Source organism: Phoenix dactylifera, chromosome 16 (assembly GCF_051530095.1).
Source record: "Phoenix dactylifera cultivar Ajwa chromosome 16, Ajwa_hap1_PhDact_Kaust_v1.1, whole genome shotgun sequence".
NCBI classification, from domain to species: Eukaryota; Viridiplantae; Streptophyta; class Magnoliopsida; order Arecales; family Arecaceae; genus Phoenix; species Phoenix dactylifera.
Window position 1 is genome coordinate 11920193 of NC_143205.1, and position 23924 is coordinate 11944116.

At 36.4% G+C, this 23924-nt stretch overlaps 1 protein-coding gene across 1 annotated transcript; it reads right to left on the reverse strand.

Annotated features, from left to right (window-relative positions):
- Positions 1-6982: 6982 nt before the first annotated feature.
- Positions 6983-21293, reverse strand: LOC103696862 (uncharacterized). Its single transcript, XM_008778584.6, has 4 exons — positions 21123-21293; positions 20863-21018; positions 20707-20777; positions 6983-8756 (listed from the first exon to the last, which is right to left on the reverse strand). Exons 1-4 carry the CDS (start codon positions 21153-21155, stop codon positions 8486-8488), a joined length of 531 nt encoding a protein of 176 aa, XP_008776806.1. The 5' UTR covers positions 21156-21293; the 3' UTR covers positions 6983-8485.
- Positions 21294-23924: the final 2631 nt, after the last annotated feature.

Consider the following 23924-nt stretch of genomic DNA (forward strand, 5'->3'; position numbering starts at 1 on the left):
CATGCTTGTTAAAGTTAGTTGAATTTTTTTTTCCTCTCTATTTCTTTTTTTATATATTTTATATTTTGTTTCAGATGTGAGAATACCCTTTCAATGTGAACTATAGAAGAATATTATTTTTAAGTCGTCAAAAGCTAGAAATTGGTTGAATGGTGCTTGAGGCCCTGACGCCTATCCGGTCTTATGTATTGCATCAAATCCTTATGATAAATAGATGAATGATCTAAGATGGTATTATTTTTCTTAATAATATAACATTGATAAATAGTTCGATTCCTCGACTAAAGTAAGATGTTATTAACTCTCATAATAGAAATGAAATTAGTGACTTTTTTTAGTGGTCTCGTCCCTCCTACTGTACGGTGTAATCTTAAATATTTGAATAAAAATATCTCATTTTATTCTATTAATTTTTGTTCCTTTTCTCATCAACATAAATAAATAAATAAGAAACTCTATAAGGAGGGATTGTAAAATATTACGAAGAACTCTAGAATGTATATCATGTTTTATTCTATTCTCAAGGGCTAACTAATATACAAATGTATAAAATTCTCTTTGTACACAATAAAATTTTACTATGATGTTATCAAGAGTTAAAATGTGAGTAACCAATAACATAGCAAATCTTAGGATATAATGTCGTACACACATAGAAAAGATCAATCTTAATACCTTACTAATATAATCCAATATAATTGATACAAAGACCAATACTTAGAATCCTTAGTTTATATTATCTAACCTATTCTCTCTAGTTGAATATTAGATACTAACAATCTTCTTATTCTCTCTCTCTCTCTCTCTCTCTCTCTCTCTCTCTCTCTCTCTCTCTCTCTCTCGATATATATATATATATATATATATATATATATATATATATATATATATATATATATATATATATATATATATATATATATATATATATATATATATATATTGACTAGAAAATGAAGCCAATGGGTGGAAAAACACTGAAAAGGGAGGTAAGTTAACTAGAGGTGATTGGGTCTTGATGTTATTATCTTTTATGGGGATAATAATGGCTATTTTGGCTATAAGCATTTGAAGCATTTGATAGATTTTGTTTGGTATAGATTATTTATGACTATGTCTAATTTTATTTGAATATTTAAGAGTGGTTTTTACAAGGGAGGGTCCAATGTCTCCATATTGAGAGCGTTGACCAAGTCACCATCGACCACATGTGCATAATAGTTTTTTTTGACTGTGAGTTGCTAAAGTGCGCAAAAAGATGACAAGTGGTATGGCACCGAGTGTGATACTACAAGTTGTTCAGATGGGACCAGATTTCCAATGGATGTCTCTCACTTCTTTCTTAAGAAGAGACAATCTTAGCAAAAAAAAAAAAAAAAAAAAAGCAAAAAGGAAGGGGAGAAAGAGTTGGATTTACCAAATAATGAAATTTTGGATGGCTCGGAAGCATGGTATACTTTACCAATCGGTACCGGTCGGTGCCGGATATACTGTACCGTACCGGTATGCCTCACATACTGCATACCGTACCGTACCGACACTTGGTATATCTATCTAATGCGACATCAGTACGAGATCCGGTACCGGTATGACGAACCTTGCTCGGAAATGAATAGTATTACCACCAAATCTAAAATTTAGCAAAGGATAAACCAAATATCCAACAGCCTTTGGCTCTCAATGTGGATTGATTGGGATGTTTTTGGAATACTAGATTTTTTCTAAATAAAGATTCTAATATTGCATTCGAATTTATTTTGGTTTACTCCCATTGACTTCAAAATTATCTAATTATTTATTATTTAGATTTAAATAATCAAGTGGAATACAAAGAGACAAAGTTGGATATACCTTAATCATCACATCCATCTTGCACGTAGGTAGAGGTTATGGAATTGAAACTTGATGATTTTTTTTTTTTTTTTTTTTTTGGGCGGGGGGGGGGGGGCGAGAATTGAGTCTTGATTACAATATTTATTATTTAATCTAGGGGTTGGCAATACAATAAATAGTATAGATAAGATGTAGTTCTAATTAATTCCTTGAATCCACGGAGTGAGCAAATGTATGAGGTGTTCACAAGAGAGAGAGAGAGTAGGATTTATCTTGAGTGTACATTGTGGCATTTGAGGAGTGCATGAGTTTGGTTGGGTATGAGCAAAGATTGAGAGTGGATAGGACAACTTGGGTGGAGCAGATTTTGATTTAACTTAAGATCTCAAGACCAAGTTTGACTATGAAATGTAAAATTGCTCTAGCCAAATCATAGATCTAGAAAACAAATTGTTTCTAGATAAACTTTACAAATCTTAAATAAATATTATGGTCTTAATTAAATATTTTTATAGCTAGTTAGGTAATTTTAAATATATGCCTTAATTATAATTGATCAATATGAAGGATGTCAACTGGATGAGTTTACAAAATATCATACCTTGATGTAATTAATATGAGATCCGTCTCGCCCTTAGTTTGACATTCAACTAAGGTTCCACTTGTCCTAATTCTCAAAGAATTGTGGAAGATCAAATTTGCAATTTCAGCAATAAATATATAGAATTCAATCAAAACCCATTGTGTGGATGTGTTGAGATCAGATCATATATCTAAATTCATTCTGAACACGTAATGAATCATCTGACATCCAAAAATAACTTAATCTATCTATATCCTGATTACTCTATACATATATAAAATACAACATGTAAACATAATTTAAGAAGAAATCTATTATTTTTCTTAAGCCTGACCTTGGCTTCTACTACAGCAAGCCTTCCTCCTCGAAAAAAGTAAGCATCAATCTTTGAAATACATATAGATTTTCTCATCGAAAAAAAAACTTTCAGTAATTTTGTATTGAACCAGAATGAAATATCAAGCTTTCGTACAGTTTTTCCTGCAACCAAACACACCCTAAACACGCATAATATCATACTCCAATATAGTTGACTACATACCTAATTCATAAAAGCATGATCCAGAATGAAACATCAAATCTTTGAAATACATATAGATTTTCTCATAGAAAGAAAAACTTTCAGCGATTTTGTTTTGAACCAGAATGAAACATCAAACTTTGGTGCAGTTTTTCTTGCAACCAAACGCACCCTAAACACGCATAATATCATATTCCAATATATTTGACTACATACCTGATTCATAAAAGCATGATCCAAGGGACAAGAATGAGAATAAATGGCAACATTTTCTCAATGTGCACCATGGCTGCAAAAGAAGGTATACTGTATTCATAAATACTCTCATCTTAATATAGGTGTGGACTCCATAGTTATTTTGCCCTCTTTTGTTGACTAGTTGCAAATTAAGCTTGCAGATGAAGACTAATTGCAGCCAAATTTGGGTTCCGGACGACAAGTTGCTTGACCAATATCCACGTCTCTCTCTATATTACTTAAGGTGACGAAAGATATCCGCCTAGCGTTTTGTTGAAGCACCATGCAGCTCCTGTGACTTTTGAAATAGTTGGCCTTCGAAGTGGACGTGAAGCTCGTTGGCGTGCTACTTGTACTAAGAATGACGACCGAGTCTTTGAGAAGAAAAAGGGGAGAGGTCGCTTTCTTCTGGCAGGTGCGTGAGGGTGTGAGAGAAGACCAAGACCTTGACCCAAACGTCTTTTACGGCTTTGGATTCTATTATTTTGACTCGACATCAGTTTGGTCTCCTTCATGGGACATAGGCTGTTTGGCCTCAATTAACAATTGCATAGTTGCTAAAAGCAATTTATTTTTCCAATTTCATCAGTTGTATCCGAACAGACATCTCGATCCCTGAGGAAGAGTTGAGGGTTGTCTGCGCCAGCCTTAGTCATGCTCGGTGTCTTTTGAGAGCCGATGTCACGTCATTTTGTTGGAATGTGATCTGGCTATAGTGGTTGACGGGATTTAAAGTCGAGCGAGGGAGATTCGTATCCACCCCTGGCTGCGGGACATATGGAACTTGGCAAGGGGATGCGTCTCCTTTGGGATGAGGCATGCCTACCGAGAGGCGACAACGGACTAAATGGCATTCTTTGTAGCTGATCGTTTTGGTGGTATTTTTTTTGACCTGTGAGGTGCAGCTACCTAAAATTTTCAGAACCTATTGTTTTCTGATATTCTTAGATGTATTCATACCAAAGTAACGTGGATCTTCCATTCTAGCAAAAAACAGGAAAAAAAAAGCAATTTAATTTTTTTCTTATCATTCATGTATTTAATTTGAGGTTCGTATCCACTCTCTACTGCGAGACATCTAGAACTTGACAAGGGAATGCGTCTCCTTTGGAAAGAGGCATGCCTATCGAGAGATGAACAGTGTAATGGATTGGAAGGCGCCCTTTGTGGCTGATCACTCCGGTGAAATTTTTTGGACCTATAAGATGCAGCTATTTAGAATTTTTCGGGCCTATTGTTTTCTAACTTTCTTGGATGCATTCATACTAAAGCATCATGAATCTTTCATTGCAGCCAAAAAAAAAAAGAAAAAGAGAAAAAAAGTAATTTATTTTTTTTCATATAATTCATGTATTTAATTTCTTTGAGCATTTTACTCTGGTTTCTATTAAATAGAAAGCAAGCTTGGTTACATATATGAAGGTCATGCTTGGACTAAATAGTACTCGCCCACACTGATGAACGCTGGATTGCACAAGTCTGCATCGAAGGTCAGATCAAAAGAGGAGGATAGGGGTGTTGGGTGAAATATTGTTCTTTGTCAAAGCACATGCATTTGTGACTAGAAATTTAGGGTGGCGGTTGGTGGGCAATCCATTCATCAACTTAGCTAATCAAACTTGTATAGTAATTGTGGTACCAAAGACTTGGACCCAATATAGCTCATAACTTATGAATCTTTTTTTATAAATAAATAAGTATATAAAAGTTAAAGCTTAATGATCCAATATGAATAAAAGAACGAACAACATCTACTGCATCCAAGCGGTACATGAAATTAGATATGCACCCTGGATTTTGCCTATATATGTTCAATTAAATTTTTAAGTGATATTAGTCTGAAGTGGAATATAAATTCAAAGTGAATGGATATTTAGGAGGCAAACAGCGCAGCAGACTAGATTACTTTCCAACCGATGTAGAAAAAAAAAAAAGAAAGAACGGGAACAGGGGGAGGGGGGCGGGCAGGGCTATTCTTGTGATTTAGTATGGGCAAATCAATGCATGACAAGGACGCAACTGTCCAGTTACAATCCTATTAGCAGTGATGTTCATTAAGAGGAAGCAACAATTGATGGAGATTAAGAGTCTTAATTCATCAATCAAGATTTTCTGAAATAAATTTGGTAAATATACTCTCTTTTATTGTTACATTTTTTATTTTATAAGTATTTGTTCCAGTAAATGCAGAGGGGTGGTTTATCAAAAGAAGATTGCATTCATGGGACTTGCAAACAGTCATTTGTGAAGATTAAATTTAGAAGCCCATGGTTAAGCAATCCTCTTAAGCTGATTCAAAGATATTAAACGGATGGTTAAGTTGAACTAAAGATATCAAACGGACAGTGAGGATTTTTATTTTTTTATGATAGATAACCCACTAACAAGCAGCTCAAGGAATTTCCATCGTAATCAAAAAGATTTATATCATAACTATCAACAAATATAAGCTTTTTCAAGATAAGTGCTAAATTATCAAACAAGTATGGCATACAACCACAAGATGGATTAGCACCCAAGTGATGCTATATCGGAAGCATGTTTTATCCAATGAAAGTTTTCTATACCAAGTCTTCCAATCCAGGAGAAAGAAGTTTCCTTAAACCCACTCGACTCGAATCTCTCAAAAAAAAACTAAAAGTAGAATTGCAAAAGTATGGCTTAAGTCCCTTTATAATCGAAGGACATAATCTCTATTTATAATGATGAGGTCTGCCCTTATATAATTTGAATTAGATTTCTCTTCCTAATCACAACAAGACGTTCTTTCCTAAAATAAATATCACTAGTAGAAATCTTCTTGAAAAAGCTAAAATTCTTGAGAAGGTAGATCTCGACTTATACATCAACTCTGTCTTATGTCGCTCTGCTTAATTCTTTTCGGATGGAGAGAGCTAAGCTCGACCAGAGCATTATTTAAAAATAAAATTTTCGATTTGAACAGCCCATTTCAAGCTCTAAACAATGGAATTTGAGCTCAATCGCTAGAGGTGCCGCCTCCTAAAAGGCACGGCATTGAAAAACTATCCGATTAAAAAAAAAAAATTATCTCAATCAGACGTCGTATGATCAAATTATGGCCTCCGAAAGTTTAGCTTATGACTCAGCTTCCCAATATGGGGGATCTTGCTTCTGGACCCTGTCCAACCCTACTCGTAGTGGACAAAGTGGTTCATATCGATATGAGGATCCTCCTATATCATCAGGTGGCACAAGAGAATTGACGAACCTCGCAAAAGTAGTTATCGAAGCCAATATTAGTAATCTTTGGGAAAATTTCTGCACTTAACATGCGCTCCAGAGCATTTACTTTAGCACCTACGTACGTAACTGCAATCAGGGATAAAAGATCATTTGCCTAGCTAGCAAGCCCTTTCACTGGCAAATTTCTCAGGCAAGCATGGCGTTTATAAGGGTTGTTCATTAGCTCAGTACTCTCTACTCTCCAGTAGTAAACCTATGTATAAATCACATAAAAGAAGGGGAAGAAGGGGAAGATCATAACACTCAATCAGAGGTCTAACATACGCTATAAAAAAGAGCCTTATTTCAGTGTATGTCCTCGGTCTAGCAACATCTTGGTTTGGATTTGATCAGGTTAAACTTCATGGGATTATGAAATGATCTGAATCCACAACAGGTCTAGCCTTTTACAACCAAAGCGTATTTATACAAGTCTAAGTTTGGACTAGAGAAAATCATAAGGGATGGGGTTTGGGTTGGAATTGCATCAGTACTGCAACTTGAGCTGGTTGGGTTGGTTGGAGACTTCACTTAAACCAAATACAGCCAATAAACTCAGATACAGGTCAGGTAAAAGGTCCAGCCATTAGATTTTGATCACAATTAGATTGTTTCAGTTTGAGAACCCTTCCACATAAGTATAATTATATGACAAACTCACTAGCTGACAAATCCTTGTTGCAAAACCACTTTTAACAACTAAGTAATCCATGTTGGTATGGAAAGCCAACTTGGGTACTGCAGCCATAGATGGTCAGAATCTTTGCTAGTCCTCTTTGTCTCCTAGCATTGCTCTTCCTGAAATCCTTCAAACCCAAAACCAACCTGAAGCTTTGCAGCAAAACCTGATCAAGTACACATTGACCTAACCCAAGTTAAGCTGAAGCTTTGCATCTCCGATTCCGATCTTTCCATTCAATTCCTTGAGGGTTGAGAGTAATGGGAGCTTATCACCTGTGTCCATGTGGCAAAATTATAGAATAGCTGAAAAGGACCAACCATATCTATTTCTAGCTTCAGCATTGTTCACATCTCAGCAAGAGCAATCATCATTATGGGTGTAGTTGGAAGGTCACTAACAATGAACATGAACCACACCTCTAACAATTCATGGGGTTGATGTACTCCTTTTTTTGTTGAAAAAAAATTAGCATGGCATGGTTTGTTGGTCTCAGTAGACAGCTGTGGAGAATAGCACAATTGACCCCTTCCTGGCTAAAGAAATCAAGTCATGTGTCTGCCTGTGAGCAACCTAGATTTATAACTACACCAAGCATGCCAATAAACAATTGATTCGCTTATTACTTGACCACAACTTTCCTAATAACACCAAAATATCAGCAAAAACAAACCAGATGAAGCCACGTAAGTCTTAATTTTCTCAATTGCAACTGTCAAGCAACTGCAGAGGGGCCTAAGGACAGTAGATCCGAGAAATCCATATGATGTTGCTGGAATTGTATACTTAGCACAGAAACCAAGACTCCATCCTGTCTATGCTCTTTTTTTCTATGATTTGATCATAGAATATTGAAGTAAAGGATCATTTAGGGAGAGAGAGATATCATTAATTAGTCCCAGTTTCTCGGGATAATGTACTTCTTGATTCAATGGACGCTGGCAGGATTGAAATGCAGGCTTTTCCTCCCTACTTTTCCATAGCTAGTGAAAGATGCAATTATTTTCTTAAGCAGACTTCTCCAAACCAAATGTCATAAATCACCATGGCCTCATCGAATCATTAATGCCATCCCATTGAATATTCTTACTCTGATCAAGACATTCACAATAGATTATAGTAGCTTAGAACTGACTGACAAGATCATGAATTAACAATGAATGCATCGATTGCCAAGCAGCTTCCTTTTCATCACATGTGACCAAGGTAGTAATAAACTGTTGAAGTTCCAATCTATTGTAGACATTGTCAATGTCCAGTGCGTACCTGAGCTGTCTTTGACTTCCACAGGAACTTTGAAAAATCTTTGTTCAGATGATAAATACTTGTCTGCACTGGTGCGCAGACGATCAGGTGCGGAATAAAGAGAGCCAGGTTGTAGATCGGTCGGCTAGATGGAAACCTTCAGTTTCTTATTCTTTTTCTTTCGTGAGATGGAATCATCATGACCGCCATCTGAGTTGCTACCAATACGCTTTCGTTTCTTGGCCTTCAACACGGTTTCTGACGTCATTTTCCTATTTTTCTTCACAGAACAAGTTGACGCTTTCTCAAGGGCGGCGGCCTTGTCTGGTGACTCAAGCTTCTTTTGTGGGCTCTTCTGAAGCTTCTCATAAACCATCTTGGCTGCTTCTGGTGGAAGCAGTCCCCACTCCATCATCCTGTGCACAAACAATCGTGCTCAGCAAAGTCATTTTTTTGCATTTTCAAGGAAAGATAACAGGAAAAAAGGGGAAGCTGAAGTAAACACTGACATCATGGGACATAAAAAACTATGCAGAGCTTGGAAGTTTGGTGTTTAAAGACATTATTAACATATTATTTTTTGCTAATATAAGCTGACTCAGTCCCCAAGATTACTGATTTCATAATTCATCACTATCGGACGAAAAAGGAGACTGTGTGAACTCTCATGACCTCTTATTGTTAGAGTAATGCAAAGGTTGTCCAAAATGTCACATTTTCTTCAAGGCACGCGTAACAGGAAGAACAGCAGTGGCAAATGCTAATACCACACAAACATGAAGACTGGGAGGCACATATATTGCACCTCAACTTGGTGACTTTTTTTAGATTTCCACAATGTAGTTCAGTGAGCCGTGAGGGAAGATAAATTGAAACAGTATATGAATAAGATTCCAAAATATGCCAGATTCTGGACACTTTCTTTGTTTACCTGAACATACTAAAAAAGTAAAATAAATACATTAGACATATACTCGGATGCACATATGTATTGATTTCCCAAGAGAGCTTTTATAGCCCAATACTTTGTAATAAAAACTATATATATTTAGATCTTGAATGAAACTTTCGAGGCTGGTTTTGCCATATCATCCCCTTATTTTGACATGGTTTAATTAAATCTTGTAGTTCTCCAAAGAGAGGTCAGAAAAGTAAGGTATTTTAAACCCCAACCACCTTTCAGTGAACTAAACAAATTTAGAATATTAAGACAATATTTTTCAGAATTCAGATTCAAGGATTCATGTCATAGAGGGTTGGCATGATCCAGATACAAGCCCCCTAGTAAAATGTTGATAGAATGCTATGAATAACCAACTTGGACAAAGTACAAGATGATATTTAAATATGATAGCAGGAAAAAAAAATTATGCAAACATAATGAAGGCTACAAAGCCTTCAGGACAAGGCTGTGATTTAGTAAGTTATTGGAGAAGCTGACTTTGGTGGAAACCAGTGCTCTTTGCTTTATGCATTAAAGTGCTCATGCTCCAAGAAAGTGGGATGTGCTGTACCAAGCAATGGCAAATGACCAAGTCAATGTCCTTCAATAAAAACTATGATGCAACAGAGCCATAACCAGATTACTTTCCCCAGTGGAGTTGCACATAGCAATGTGATTATTCTAATCAGCTTAATCCACAAGCTCATTTAGGTACAATAATTAATTCATTGCATAAGGTGTTGACTAAGGCCCTGACAGAAATTCAATTTACCTGAACTGATTATTATCAGACAACAATATGTATAATTTCTCTGAGAAGAAAATTTGAAGTTTTAAGAAAATTTAAAAATGTACAGCTTACACATAACTTCATATGCATCACTAGCCATCTAATAAAATTCATAATGATGATATAGATTATGCATATGTTTCCTATAGCAAACCTTTAGAACAATGTTCTTAATTTGTATAATAATTTTTTTGAGGAAAAAAAAAATAGTACAGTGATTTTCCTATAAAAGGCTTTTGCAGGAATATGAAGAGGCAGATATATCTCTTTATTTTCCAACTATCACTTAGGCATCCTGCGTGAATTTAATTCTCCTTCCCATAACTCGGCGTAATGGTTGAATTTTTCTCAGTGCTGAAGATATAATGCAAACATGCATATCTTCTGTATATCATCTCGTCATGTAAAGCAGACAAGAGAGACAACAATAGAATTATCTAGCTATCCTATTATTGTAAAGCACAAAAATAAATTTCCCTGGTGCAGGAAGATAATACCAAAAGTAATCCATTTAGATCAGCACAAGAAAGATGGTGTCAATTTGTATTGATTTGCAAAGTTAATTATACTATAAATATTCAAAAAGAAATTTAGACTGCTGATGCTTATTGCTGTTATTTGAATTCAAAAGAATTTCAGCGGTACCAAGACATTAGATAGCATCTCTCAGAGTCAGCAGCAAATATTGAATACAAGAGTTTAACTAAATTGCAGAAATTAAATTTATTCATTGTTGTTTGTAAATTTAGGGTAAGATTTTCCTGTAAAAGCAGAATAACAGAGTGATCACCTAAATGAACTTTTATCTTCCATTGGTAAGCTCATAACACTTAGCCTACTGATGTATTCTTATATATTTAGCATAATTAAAATCTCACACTTATTTTTATAAATTGTTTCCTTCTTTATTATGAACAACTCAATATAATGATGAATGTGGGCCATCATTTTCATTGTCATTAATGCCATTGAGAGTTCAGTCCAAGGTTCAGAAACTTGAATTTGGTTCTGGCTTCAGCTGAAGCTGATGACTTTCGGATCAGGCTGCAACATTCAGATCCAACAGTTTGTTAAACAAGGAAGACTTGCATATCTTATGAGAAAAGCAGAAAGATATAATTTACTTCATTAATCCAAAGTTGCAACTCTAAATCATAGCTACCAGTAACCAGTAAACATCTGTCTACTGACATTTCACCTGCCTATTAACTCTAACTTCGAAGATTATAGAACAATAGTACTGCAGGATCCTTATATATCTATAGTATTCTTGGAAGATTACACTAAAATAGTACTGTATGACAAATTCCGAGTCCAAACCACCTTGAGTAGAAAATTGTTCAAGATGGTGAGAGAGATACAAAATTCCGAGAACCACTATCCCATAACCTAGAACTATGATCAGCAAGAGCTTATTGAGGGTTAATCAGCTGCTTCATTGGCCTCTCTACATACATTACCTGTACATAAGAAAATTGTCTAAGAAGGTGGGACTCACGGGAGGATTGGGTCTTGCAGAGTAATCATCCAAGAAATAGTCTATCAACTAATCTGTTACAAGCTTGAAATGCCCTTCTATCCAAATAGAACAAGATCCATAGACCTCTTTAGCTGCCTTGATCCGTTCACACAGCGCTTGAGCTTCAGCACTAATCGCAGACAAGAATTAAAAAAAGAGAGAAGGAATCTCCTTTATTTGTCAAAAATTTAGCTTCAGAACTTTTGATGTTGGGAGGCACCCAATGAAAAAAGACTGAAGAAGAAGAACGAGGGCATGGGCAAGAATATCAGCGAAGTAGAACTCTGTAGTTAAGATAATTGCTGTTTGAACAACAACAGATGGTCTTTGATGCTCTTGTCTAAATAACAACTCAATCTATACTTTCAAAATTTGGTTCCGTATTGCAACAAATCAGTTTGATATGAATTGGTCAGGGCTTATATGCTGTCCCACAGACTGAAATGAATGGTACATATTACGTGCCTTTCGTATTCATGCCAATAAACTGCTTGCCTGGTATATATTATACATATAAAGCAGTATGGATAAGAACCTAGATCTTTGTTGTTTGATAATCTCAAAGTTCTTCTTAACTATCCCTAGCTCAAGCATAAGACCAAATGATTCCATCCCTATCGTGAAAAAAGAAGGGAAAATAAGCCTCCACTATCTGTCCAAAATTCCCTCTAAAGTTCCCATTAACTTCCACATTCTAGATAGAAAATGAAGGTGTATGCATACAATTACTAATACAAACCAACAAAACCAAAGATCCTACTTTCATCAACATTACAAGGACAAAATCCTGATTAGATTTATCATGCGCCTTCTCTTCATCTACTTTGAAACAAAACCTTGCACACAGTCGTTTCTTCTTGACCTGAAGATGAGTTCATGTGCTACTTATTTGTTTTTCATTAATAAACATTGCTTGACTAAAGTTAAGTAGCTCTGCCATCACCTTCTGCAACCTCGCTACAATAAGTTTTGTTAGGTTCTTATAATTTGACAAAATCTGATATCAAATTTCAACCGCTACTTTCCAATACAGTTCCAATTCCAGACAACCAGTCAAGGACCTCAAAAATTCAACATGAAACCCTCCACGGCTCAGCTTTATAACATGCAGATTGACTTTATACACATAATAGATTACAGCAAGGCCTACCGTACCAACCGGTACCACCCCATACAGACCATACCGTATCATACTAAGGTTCGGTTCAGTAATATAAGTCGAGCCTGTCCATAACTTCGTATCAATCTAAACCAAGCAAAACCATACCGTACATTCCGAAACCAACCTGTAACGCCCAGTTTCAGGTGGTACCATAGCTAGGAGTGAGAAAGTGTTGGAAGCCTGTCTCTATACGAGGTACGTACCATACCAAATCGACCATACCATACTGTACCGAATTGATAGCATACCGATATGATTCTTAGTAGCAATTTTACAAACCTTTGATTACCACTTCCTCCTATAAGTTTAAATTTTTATTTTTTCTATTTACATTTCCTTAACTATAATTCACCTTATGTGCATTGAAATCCTAAGGATTCCATGCTATTGGAATTCATTACCTCTGATTTTCCCTTTTATGTTCCAAAGGTAGCGTCTCTCCAAGGAAACTTCATAGCAACAAGCTTACAAATTTTTGCCTCCATTCCAAAAGCATCGGCCCTACACCTCTTTTATTATTGACCTGCTTCTTTGAGTTATGCAGTTTTCTAACATCTCAAGAAGCAACCATGACTTAGACAAAACAAATTCTCCTTGCTACTCTACTTGAGTTGCAACTGCTAGTCCTAGAGCCAAAATCTCACTCATCTCCTTTCTTATTTTTGGATTCTTTAGCCCTTGTGAGAACCTAGTCAACTTTCCCCCATTCGTCATCATTGGGTTAGATCATTATTACCTAAATCAACACTATCCAGTATATGTTTTGTGAGTTGTGGTTCACAAACAAAGTTAGTTGTAACCATTATTCAGTTTGTTAGCTATTTAATAACTGTTTTCTGGTTAGTTACTGACTTGGCACCTAAAGCTGTTGGGTAGTTGTTCTGTTATTTGCTTCAGAAAAGGGATGTGAGTTCTTGAGAGGTTTGGCTTTTGGTGCTAAGCCTAGAGAGAGTGAAATCTTGTATCGTGAGGCTATGAGGCTGTGAGAATAACTGTCTCCTTGAGGGTGTAATCTTGTTTTGAATAGTGATTGCTTAGTGGCTGAGTTCCGTGGATGTAGAGTTCTTTATGAACTTGAACCACGTAAAATTGTGTTCTTGCCTGGTTTGATAACTTGATTCTATTTCTGTTTTGTTCATTGAAATCTGTGTGTTTAGATCAGTCTATGATCTTGAAGGTTGATTCAGTTTGATCCCAACAAACTGGTATCAGAGCCTTGGTCATCGGGTCTCCAAGAATCAATCTGAGATGGCTTCAACGAAGTTTGATATAGAGAAGTTTACTGGCAAAAACGATTTTGGCTTGCGGAAGATGAAGATGGAAGCTGTTCTGGTTCAGCAGGGTCTTGATAAAGCTTTGATTCCAGAAGATCAACTTCCAGTGGATATGAGGGATTCAGACAAAGAAGAAATCTCAAGAAAGGCTCGAAGTGTAATTGTTTTTAGCGTTTCTGATCAGGTCCTTCGCAAGATCTCAAAGGAGAAAACTGTTGCTGCAGTCTGGAAGAAACTCGAGGAGTTGTACATGGCAAAAGCTTTGCCAAATCGTATCTATCTTAAGGAACAGTTTTTTGGATTCAAGATGGATGAATCCAAACCTGTTGAAGATAGTCTTGATGAGTTCAATAAACTGATATTGGATCTTGAAAATCTCGACGTCAAGATAGATGAAGAAGACAAGGCTGTGATTCTCCTGAATTCTCTGCCTAAAACATTCAAGAACTTTAAGGATACCTTAAAGTATGGCAGAGAAACAATCTCAGTTGACGATATTCAGAATGCTCTGAATTCAAAGCTACTCGACATCAAAAGTAGTGAAGAGACTCAAAGTTCTGGTGAAGGATTGACTGTTAGAGGAAGACCAACAAAGAAGGATGCTAACAACCACAGAAAGAAGTCACATTCAAGATCCAAGTCGACTGGAAAGAAAGATTATAGTAAGGTAAAATGCTACCACTGTAATAAGTTAGGACATATAAGAAGAATCTGTCCTGATAGACTTGATGGGAAGGATAGAGATAAGGAGCAGAACAAAGGAGATGCAGCTCTTGCTGATAATGGCTATGAAAGTTTTGAGGTATTAACTATCTCAGTGGACCAGAACTTGCAGGAGTGGGTTATGGATTCAGGTTGTAGCTACCACATGAGTCCAAGAAGGGAGTGGTTCAGTTTCTATCAAAAAGTTGATGGTGATAAGGTCTTCATGGGAGATAATACCCCATGTAAAGTAATTGGCATAGGAAGCATCACTATCAAATTGGTAGATGGAATGACCAGAACTCTTAAGGACGTTAGACATGTGACTGATCTTAAGAGAAATTTGATTTCTCTAGGAGCTCTTGATGAATCTGGTTATAGCTTCAAGGCAGAAAATGGACAATTGAAGGTGTCTCGAGGTGCTTTGGTGGTCATGAAAGGTACCAAAAGAAATGGCCTCTATATCCTTCTTGGTAGCACAATAGAGGCATCAGTGTGTACAGCAGCAAAGATTGATTCAAACAAGACTAGTCTTTGGCACAAAAGACTGGCTCATGTGAGTGATAAAGGGTTGCTGGAACTGCAGAAACAAGGTCTCTTGTGTGGTGACAGAGTGAGCAAGGTAGAGTTCTGTGAGCACTGTATTCTGGGAAAGCAGCATAGATTGTCATTCAAGGCAGCAGTACACAACACTAGAAAAATTCTGGAATATGTGCATACAGATCTCTGGGGACCAGCAAAGGTTCCATCTCATGGTGGCAGCAGGTACTTCCTTTCCTTAGTAGATGATTTCTCTCGAAAAGTTTGGATTTTTCTGTTGAAAACTAAGGATGAAGCTTTTGAGAAATTTAAACATTGGAAAGTCTTAGTTGAAAATCAAACTGAGAAGAAACTTAAGGTACTAAGAACAGATAATGGTCTTGAATTCTGTAATGAGATATTTGATGCTTATTGTAGTGATAATGGTAAATTGAGGCACAAGACTGTTAGAAAAACTCCTCAGCAAAATGGAATTGCTGAAAGGATGAATCGAACATTACTTGATAGAGTAAGATGCATGTTATATGGTTCTGGTTTGTCAAAATTTTTCTGGGGAGAAGCCATCATTACAGCTTGTTATTTGATTAATAGGTTGCCCTCGACTGCTATAGGTTTTAAAACACCTGAAGAATATTGGAATGGGAAACCAGCAGATTATAGAAATCTCAAAGTTTTTGGTTGTACAGCTTATGTACACCAAAGTGAAGGGAAGCTTGAGCCTAGATCTCTAAAGTGTGTGTTCTTAGAGTACCCAGAAGGTGTTAAAGGGTACAAATTATGGGTGAAAGATGCTCCTGGGGTTAAGATCATTATTAGTAGAGATGTAATCTTTAATGAAAATGAAATGCTTTGTTTGAGGATTAACAATGCAGGTAATGAGGTTGAAAGTACAGAGAGTATATCCTCTACAGACAAGGAGTATTTTGAGTTTGAGGTGGAGTTTCCATCCCAAATTGACTATGAGCACCAAGTATCCCAACCTGATGTTACTGAAGATCAACCGAATAACCAAGGAACCACAGAATCTAGTTCAACTGGAGCACAGGATCAGGTGGAGTCGAGAGTAGATGGATCAAGATCAGTCTTGAACTACCAATTATCCAGAGATAGAACTAAGAGGGCTATAAAACCACCTGTTAGATATGGTTTTGCAGATTTGATCTCTTATGCCCTTATGACTGCCTCAGAGATTGAAGAACAAGAGCCAACTTCTTACAAGGATGCTGTTAAAAGTAAAGAGTCCAAGAAATGGATTGTTGCTATGACTGAAGAGTTAGAATCCTTGAGTAAGAATCAGACATGGATTTTGGTTAAGAAACCAGAAAACCAAAGAATTGTGGGCTGTAAGTGGGTGTATAAGAAGAAGGAATGTGCAACAGCCACTGAGCCAATGAGATTTAAAGCCAGGCTTGTTGCCAAGGGCTATACACAAAAGAAAGGGGTTGACTATAATGAGATATTCTCTCCTGTAGTCAAGCATACCTCAATCAGAATTTTAATGGCTTTGGTTGCACAGTATGATTGGGAGCTGGAGCAGCTTGATGTCAAAACAGCTTTCTTACATGGAGATCTTGAAGAAAAGATATACATGTCACAGCCAGAAGGTTTCAAGGAACCAAGCAAAGAGGATTTGGTGTGCCTACTTAAAAAGTCCTTATATGGACTGAAGCAGTCCCCTAGACAATGGTATAAGAAATTTGATGGCTTTGTCATTAAGATTGGTTTCAAGAGATGCAGTTATGATGGGTGTTTCTATTTCAAAAAACTTGAAAGTGGCAACTTGATATGTTTACTAATCTATGTAGACGACATGTTGCTAGCTTGCAAAGAGAAACCTGAGATTCAAAAGCTAAAGGGTCTGCTGAGTTTAGAATTTGACATGAAGGACCTTGGGGCTGCAAGACGAATTTTAGGTATGGAGATCAAGAGAAAAAGAGATAAGGAGCTATTTTTGTCTCAAAAGAGTTATCTAGAGAAGGTTTTGAAACGGTTCTCTATGCAAGAGTCTAAACCTGTTGGTGTGCCCTTAGCAGGTCACTTTAGATTTTCTGTGACTCAATGTCCTAAAACTGATGAAGAGAAGGAACAAATGGTTAAAGTCCCCTATGCTAATGCTATTGGTTCAGTAATGTATGCTATGGTGTGCTCGAGACCTGACATTGCTTATTCTGTCAGTGTACTTAGCAGGTATATGGAAAATCCAGGTCATGAGCATTGGAGAGGGGTGAAATGGTTACTGAGATACCTTAAAGGTACGGTGAATGTGGGATTGAGGTTTGGTGGAGCTGATAGTCTGGAAGGTATTCTAGGGTACGTTGACTCAGATTATGCTGGGGATGTGGACAAGAGAAGATCTTCTACTGGATATATTTTTACCATATGTGGAGGACCTGTGAGCTGGAAATCACAGTTGCAATCTATTGTGGCTTTATCTACAACAGAAGCAGAATATATTGCTGCTACAGAAGCTGTGAAAGAAGTTTTATGGTTACAGGGTTTGGTTAAGGAACTTGGGGTGATAAGTTCTTCTGCAATACTATATACTGATAGTCAAAGTGCTCTTCAACTCTGCAAGAATCCAGTATATCATGAAAGAACCAAGCATGTAGATGTTAGACATCATTTCATCAGAGACACTGTGAGCAGTGGATTGATCAGTTTGAAAAAGGTGTCTACAGAGGATAATCCTGCAGATATGGCAACTAAGATTGTTTCGTTGGCCAAGTTTAAGCATTGCTTAGATCTGGTCCAGATTGAAGTTGGTTGATAAAGATGAATAAGGACATGGAAGCCACTACAGCAGAAAATCACTTGTTTGTAAACCAAGGTGGAGGTTTGTGAGTTGTGGTTCACAAACAGAGTTAGTTGTAACCATTATTCAGTTTGTTAGCTATTTAATAACTGTTTTCTAGTTAGTTACTGACTTGGCACCTAAAGCTGTTGGGTAGTTGTTCTGTTATTTGCTTCAGAAAAGGGATGTGAGTTCTTGAGAGGTTTGGCTTTTGGTGCTAAGCCTAGAGAGAGTGAAATCTTGTATCGTGAGGCTATGAGGCTGTAAGAATAACTGTCTCCTTGAGGGTGTAATCTTGTTTTGAATAGTGATTGCTTAGTGGCTGAGTTCTGTGGATGTAGAGTTCTTTATGAACTTGAACCACGTAAAATTGTGTTCTTGCCTGGTTTGATAACTTGATTCTATTTCTATTTTGTTCATTGAAGTCTGTGTGTTTAGATCAGTCTATGATCTTGAACGTTGATTCAGTTTGATCCCAACATGTTTCTTCCAAAAATTTACAATATTACCAAAGTATAAAGATGTTTCTAAATATCCTCCCTCATGCTACATAAATTAGCTTCCTCTTCTCCTTCTAAGAGCACACTTGTTTGGATTAAAAAAGAAAAAAAAACCCTCCTTTTGATTTAAAACAAGTTTGCTCTCCACTTGATTACTTTTCTCTCCTTCAAGATTCGGTCTCTTTCCCCGCTCTTTAAAACACCCAAGCAATGATTGAAGTATTGCTATGATACACAAACCAGTAAGTTAACGATACAATAAAGTTATGTATCAACACCGGTGCAACAAAAATGAGGTGATATACCATGTGTTGATATGGATCAATACCAAAGAAAATACCAATATTGATACCTTACTAGTATGTATTGGAACTAATACTTCAATCCTTGAATGTCCCATATGGAAGGTCTATTTTCCAAATACTCCCCGTACTAGAATTAATCTTCTTCCCATCAATATTGTGTCTAAAAGAAGGCCTTTAACAGAACATCTTAAGTTTGTCCCATTGAAGAGCACTAGATCCAAAATAGGATTTCAAAAGATTGTTCCCCTTGCATAAGTTTGAACTTCACCATCAGCAGTTCGTATCATCTCCATACAAGCTCTAGCAAACTCAGCAAAAACTACAACAGTCAGAAAAACTTGAGCACTTCTCCACTGCAACTAGCCATAAGAATCATCCACCCAAATCTGATTTTTCCACACAGACCTTGGCTGGACACTATGCAGATAGATGACCAAAAGGGACACAAAATGGACAACCTATAGATTTCTGCTCAAATTCCACTAGAATATCTCATAATTCCCGATAATCCAAAACAATGATAATAAATCCTTCAAGTTTTCCTCTGCATTAACTAAATCACATCCACAAACACTATGCTAAATCCAACATAAATCTCCTTGAAGCTTTGTTTGTCTATCTACAAAGGTCCCCCCAGCAGCAAATGAATACAAAAACCTGACTCATACCAGCAGCACCATCAAGAGATTCTTCTTCAGCTGTGCTCCTCTTCCCCTCTTCTAACGATTACTGCATAACCCTAAGAAATCCACAATCCCCCTTTCAGAACTCTCCTAATCTCCCTCTAAAATAAAATCGAGTAGATAAACCCAGTAGGCACTGAATGACTTCAACTTAACCCTCTAATCCCTAACTGCACACCAAATAGCTTAGAAGAAACTTATACATGGGTGTTACTCCAACCACATGCCCGCACGACCACAATACCCTTTCATTGACTTGCCGCCTAGCAATTAATCTTCGTTTGTCGCAACAACTCTATCTCAACTTCTCCCCTCAAGCAAGAAGAACGGGAGACACACCTCCTTCTCCACCTTTATTTTCATAAACAACCCAGCTTGTTTCGAAGAAGAAACAGAATTACCAAGGAGAGCTAGAGGGTCCCTGTTTAGAGGCTCCTTGGGTCAAACCTCAAATAACCATCCAACTCAAGACCTGTTCTCCTTCTGCCAAACCCCACTCCAAACTGCACCTCCAAACCTCACAAACGAGGAGGCCACAGCCACCTCCATCCCTCCTTGGGATACCAATTCTACAGCACTCAGAGCAGAAGCACAAATCACCTTCATGCCTTTGCCCTAGCTTGCTAGCAAAGGACAAGGAGCAATACGAGGAAGGAAGGGCCCTAGCAAACCCAATCTCCAACTTTATAGTAACTAAGATTTGTCGTATCAGTCGGTATCATGTTGTACCGAGCGTACATACCATACTAGTACCGAACCAGTATGCAGTCTCATACCATACCAACACTCGATATGCCTTACCGTCTTGTACCATACCGTATATTGATATTATAATAGAATGGTACCGGTACGGGTACGGGTACTGAGCCAGCAAACTTTCATAGTAACTATTCATAATTAGAACATTTAGTTACACTTCTTATAGTATACAACAAACAAAAAAATCCAGGTCATAAAAATGCGAAGAATGAAATGCAATGGTTGTGATTTTTTGAAAGCATAAACTTACATAAATATTGGTCATGATAATTCAGCTATTTCAACCACAAGCCTCATATCATTTGCCTCTCAAATTTCCAAAAACAAGCTCCTTTTTTGTAAATCATAACTAGAAAAGAAACAACTCAAATGATTGACAAATAGCTAGAATCACTAACCAACTTGCAGCCAGTTCGTTGTCGGGCAGCTGTCGGTACAGCATCTCGAAGAATATCCTCAATGGGTCTCTCTGCACATCAACAACAACAAAAAAAAAAAAGATGAAATCTCAAGTCAATTTCTTCCAAAAGTAAAAGGAGAAAATGAAGGCTAACTTCATCCGGTGTGTCATGCTTCTGTCCCGGCAAATCATAGACCTTCTTCTCCTTCTTATCCTTCTCTTTTTCACTATTTTTTATTTCCTTCACTTCTCCTTCCTCTGCTAGTGACCTCTCCGGTCCTTCTTTCTTCTGTCTCTTCTCCTTCCAATCCTGTGAAAAATTTGTTAACTCCCATCGCTAGAAGAGAGAGAGAGAGAGAGAGAGAGACTTGAAGAAACAAAAAAAAAAAAAAAAAAATTGGACTTTGTTCCAACCTTAGAGGCTTTGCTGGGGTTCTTCTTCGCCATGGATGGAGCGAGGGGGTGCTCGTCTTCGTCTTCCTCTTCCTCGTCGACGTCTTGCTAGGGTGGGTTCCGCCGTTTTTGAAGGCCCTGGGCCCCTGGCCTCTCCTCTTCCTTCTTGAAGGCCTACGGCGTCGGCATCTTTTCCTCCGTTGCAAGGCCAGGTGGCGGCCAGGTGTTAAAAGTAGCTGGGCCGACGTCCTTGGTCTGGTGGTCTTGCGGCCCGGCTGTAGTTGCTTCCAAGTTACATATTTGGCCCATGTCGATATGCTTTCCCACCATATTATTAAAAAAAAAAAAATTTACATAAATACCCTCCTAAATATTGAATTTTACATGAATATCTTTTTAAAATTAATATTTGTATGTATATTTTTTCGTAAAATACTTGTTTTGCTATTCTATCATTTTTTTTATTTTTATTTTTTTATGTATACCCACGCCATCTAATGCCGTTAAAAAATTAATGGTTTCAAATTAAAATGATCAAAATACTCTTAATGAATAGATGTGCAAAAAGAAACATTTATAAGACGATTGTGATGGAGGACAAAAAAGTAATTTCAAATTTTAATTTATTTTAATTAAAATAAATATGGGTTTTATTAACGGTGTTAGAAGAACCGTTATATTAGGGGCATTTGTGCAAAAATAATATTTTATGAGTGTACATAAATAAATATAAATTTGAAGAGGGTATTCACGCAAATTTGAATTTTGAGAAGCGTATTCATGCAAAAAACCATTAAAAAAAAGAAAAGAAAAAATCTATATTAAAAAGTTATTGTGATAACCAAGATGTATTGCATAAATATTTTACATATTTTTTTTTTTGAATACAAGAATTATTTTGTTTATTATCTTTGATATCATAGTCTAGCTTAGCATCACAATAGACATCATTATTGTGCTCCTCTTCACAATAATGAATAAATCAAGATGTTCTAAATCCATCTTATGCCGATGTAAGCTATGTGCCCTCAAATGAAAATGTAGTGATCTCTAATTTTTAATTTGGAACAAAAATAGTTGTTAGCTGGAGAAGGTGGGTTAAAAGAGGTTTTATTCTAACTCAAATGCAGCATAAACCAGAACTAGATGGAGCCAAAGGGCATATGTGATCTTAGGAAAAAAACACTATATGCCTATGCAATGCACTCAAAATTTGGAACAAAAGAAAAAGAAAAATGTTGGCAAACTTATTCAAGTTACATCTATGTGAGTGTGATCAACCTTGTCATTGGAGCATTTGTTGCAAGTGTTTAGTTTTTGGACATTAATTAGTTGATAAATCATGGGACATATATACTCTATGTATAATTGAAGACCATGGAGTCCATATGAAATACCGTTTTGATCAAAAAAAAAAAAAAGGACCATGGAGTCCATTACGCTTTCTCATTATATATGGTGCCATGCTAGACTATTGAAGCTTTTTGTGAGACTCCCAACTAACCCCTCCTGCCATCTCTCTGAAACTTTGTTCTTGAATTTTTTTTTTTTTTTAACTTGTTTAAGATTCTAGTATTTAATAAAACCGACAACCTTGGCTGTGCTTATTTGAAAAAAAATAAAAAGTGAAATTGAAATAGAAATATACATTAAAGTAGTTATCTCACAAGATATTATTGTTTATGCCTGGCTAAAATTTTTGAAATAACTAAATTGAGATTAATTTTGTTCATGAAAATAAACTAGCCTATATGGACAAATTGTGTTAGAACATGAAATAGTTTATGACAACTTTTGTTTAAGATAGATGTTTCATGCAAGTAGATTTGGCTAAAATTATTGTTCATTATTTATTTTTAAAAAGTTGTTGACCAATGTAAGATTTCTTCCAACACCCATGCTTGCTTTATTTCTAGCCCAAATACTCTCTTGGTGTTATACCATTTTGTGCACAACAATGAGAAAAACCACCACACATGAAATGAATATAAAAGATTAGCTAAAAATAGAAAAACATAAACATAGTGGGAGGAAGAGAAAAGACACAGTTCCAACAACCCGACTAGCCCAATCAATGCCAAGAGGCTCTAAACCTTACATAAAGTAGTTCAATCCAAATAACATTTGTTGAGCTAATCTCTAATCTTCAACATGCTAAGAAACAATAAATGGCTCCTCCTCATACAAATTCTTTGAATATCCCATAAATTTAAACTTAAATGATAGTCTTTTTATAGATCTTTGATTGCACCCATGGTTTTACCTTCTTTTCGATTCAGTTATACCTATTTGTCATTAGTAGGGCTAAAATTAAATCAAAAATGGATCAGATACTAGTATATCTATATCTGTTGCCCAAGATGACAACCCAAGAGGGGGGGTGAATTGAATTTTCTAAAAATTATATTCCCTAATTTTTACTTTGAATTGAATGCAGCGGGATGATAAGATGCTACTTACTTAAGTAAAGCAGTGGAAAATTAAGCTAGAGCAATTGTACTATAGCTTTAGGGTGCAATTGATCTAAAATTAATCTATAGTTGTATGATCAATTTTAATCTATGTGAATCGTAAGAATGGAGTGGAAGCTAAGCAAGTTCTAAACAATCACTTATAAATCAATAGGAAACAAAGCTAGTGATATTACACAATCAAGTATGAATGTAAAGCATGAAACACAAGAGATAAAGCATCACAAACACAAAGATATATAGTGGTTCGGTGCACCCCAGCACCTACATTCACTCCCCAAGACCTCTTGGAAATTTCACTATAATCCCTCAGATTACAGCCGATTGTTTTACAAGCTCACAACCTAACTTG

Bases quoted from the DNA above. Each gene is read 5' to 3' on its own strand.
- LOC103696862 (XM_008778584.6), bottom strand. From the start codon at position 21,155: ATGGCGAAGAAGAACCCCAGCAAAGCCTCTAAG. The intron at 21,019-21,122 runs GTTGGAACAAAG...AATTTTTCACAG, and splicing joins ACCCCAGCAAAGCCTCTAAG to GATTGGAAGGAGAAGAGACA. The intron at 20,778-20,862 runs GTTAGCCTTCAT...GTTGATGTGCAG, and splicing joins AGCATGACACACCGGATGAA to AGAGACCCATTGAGGATATT.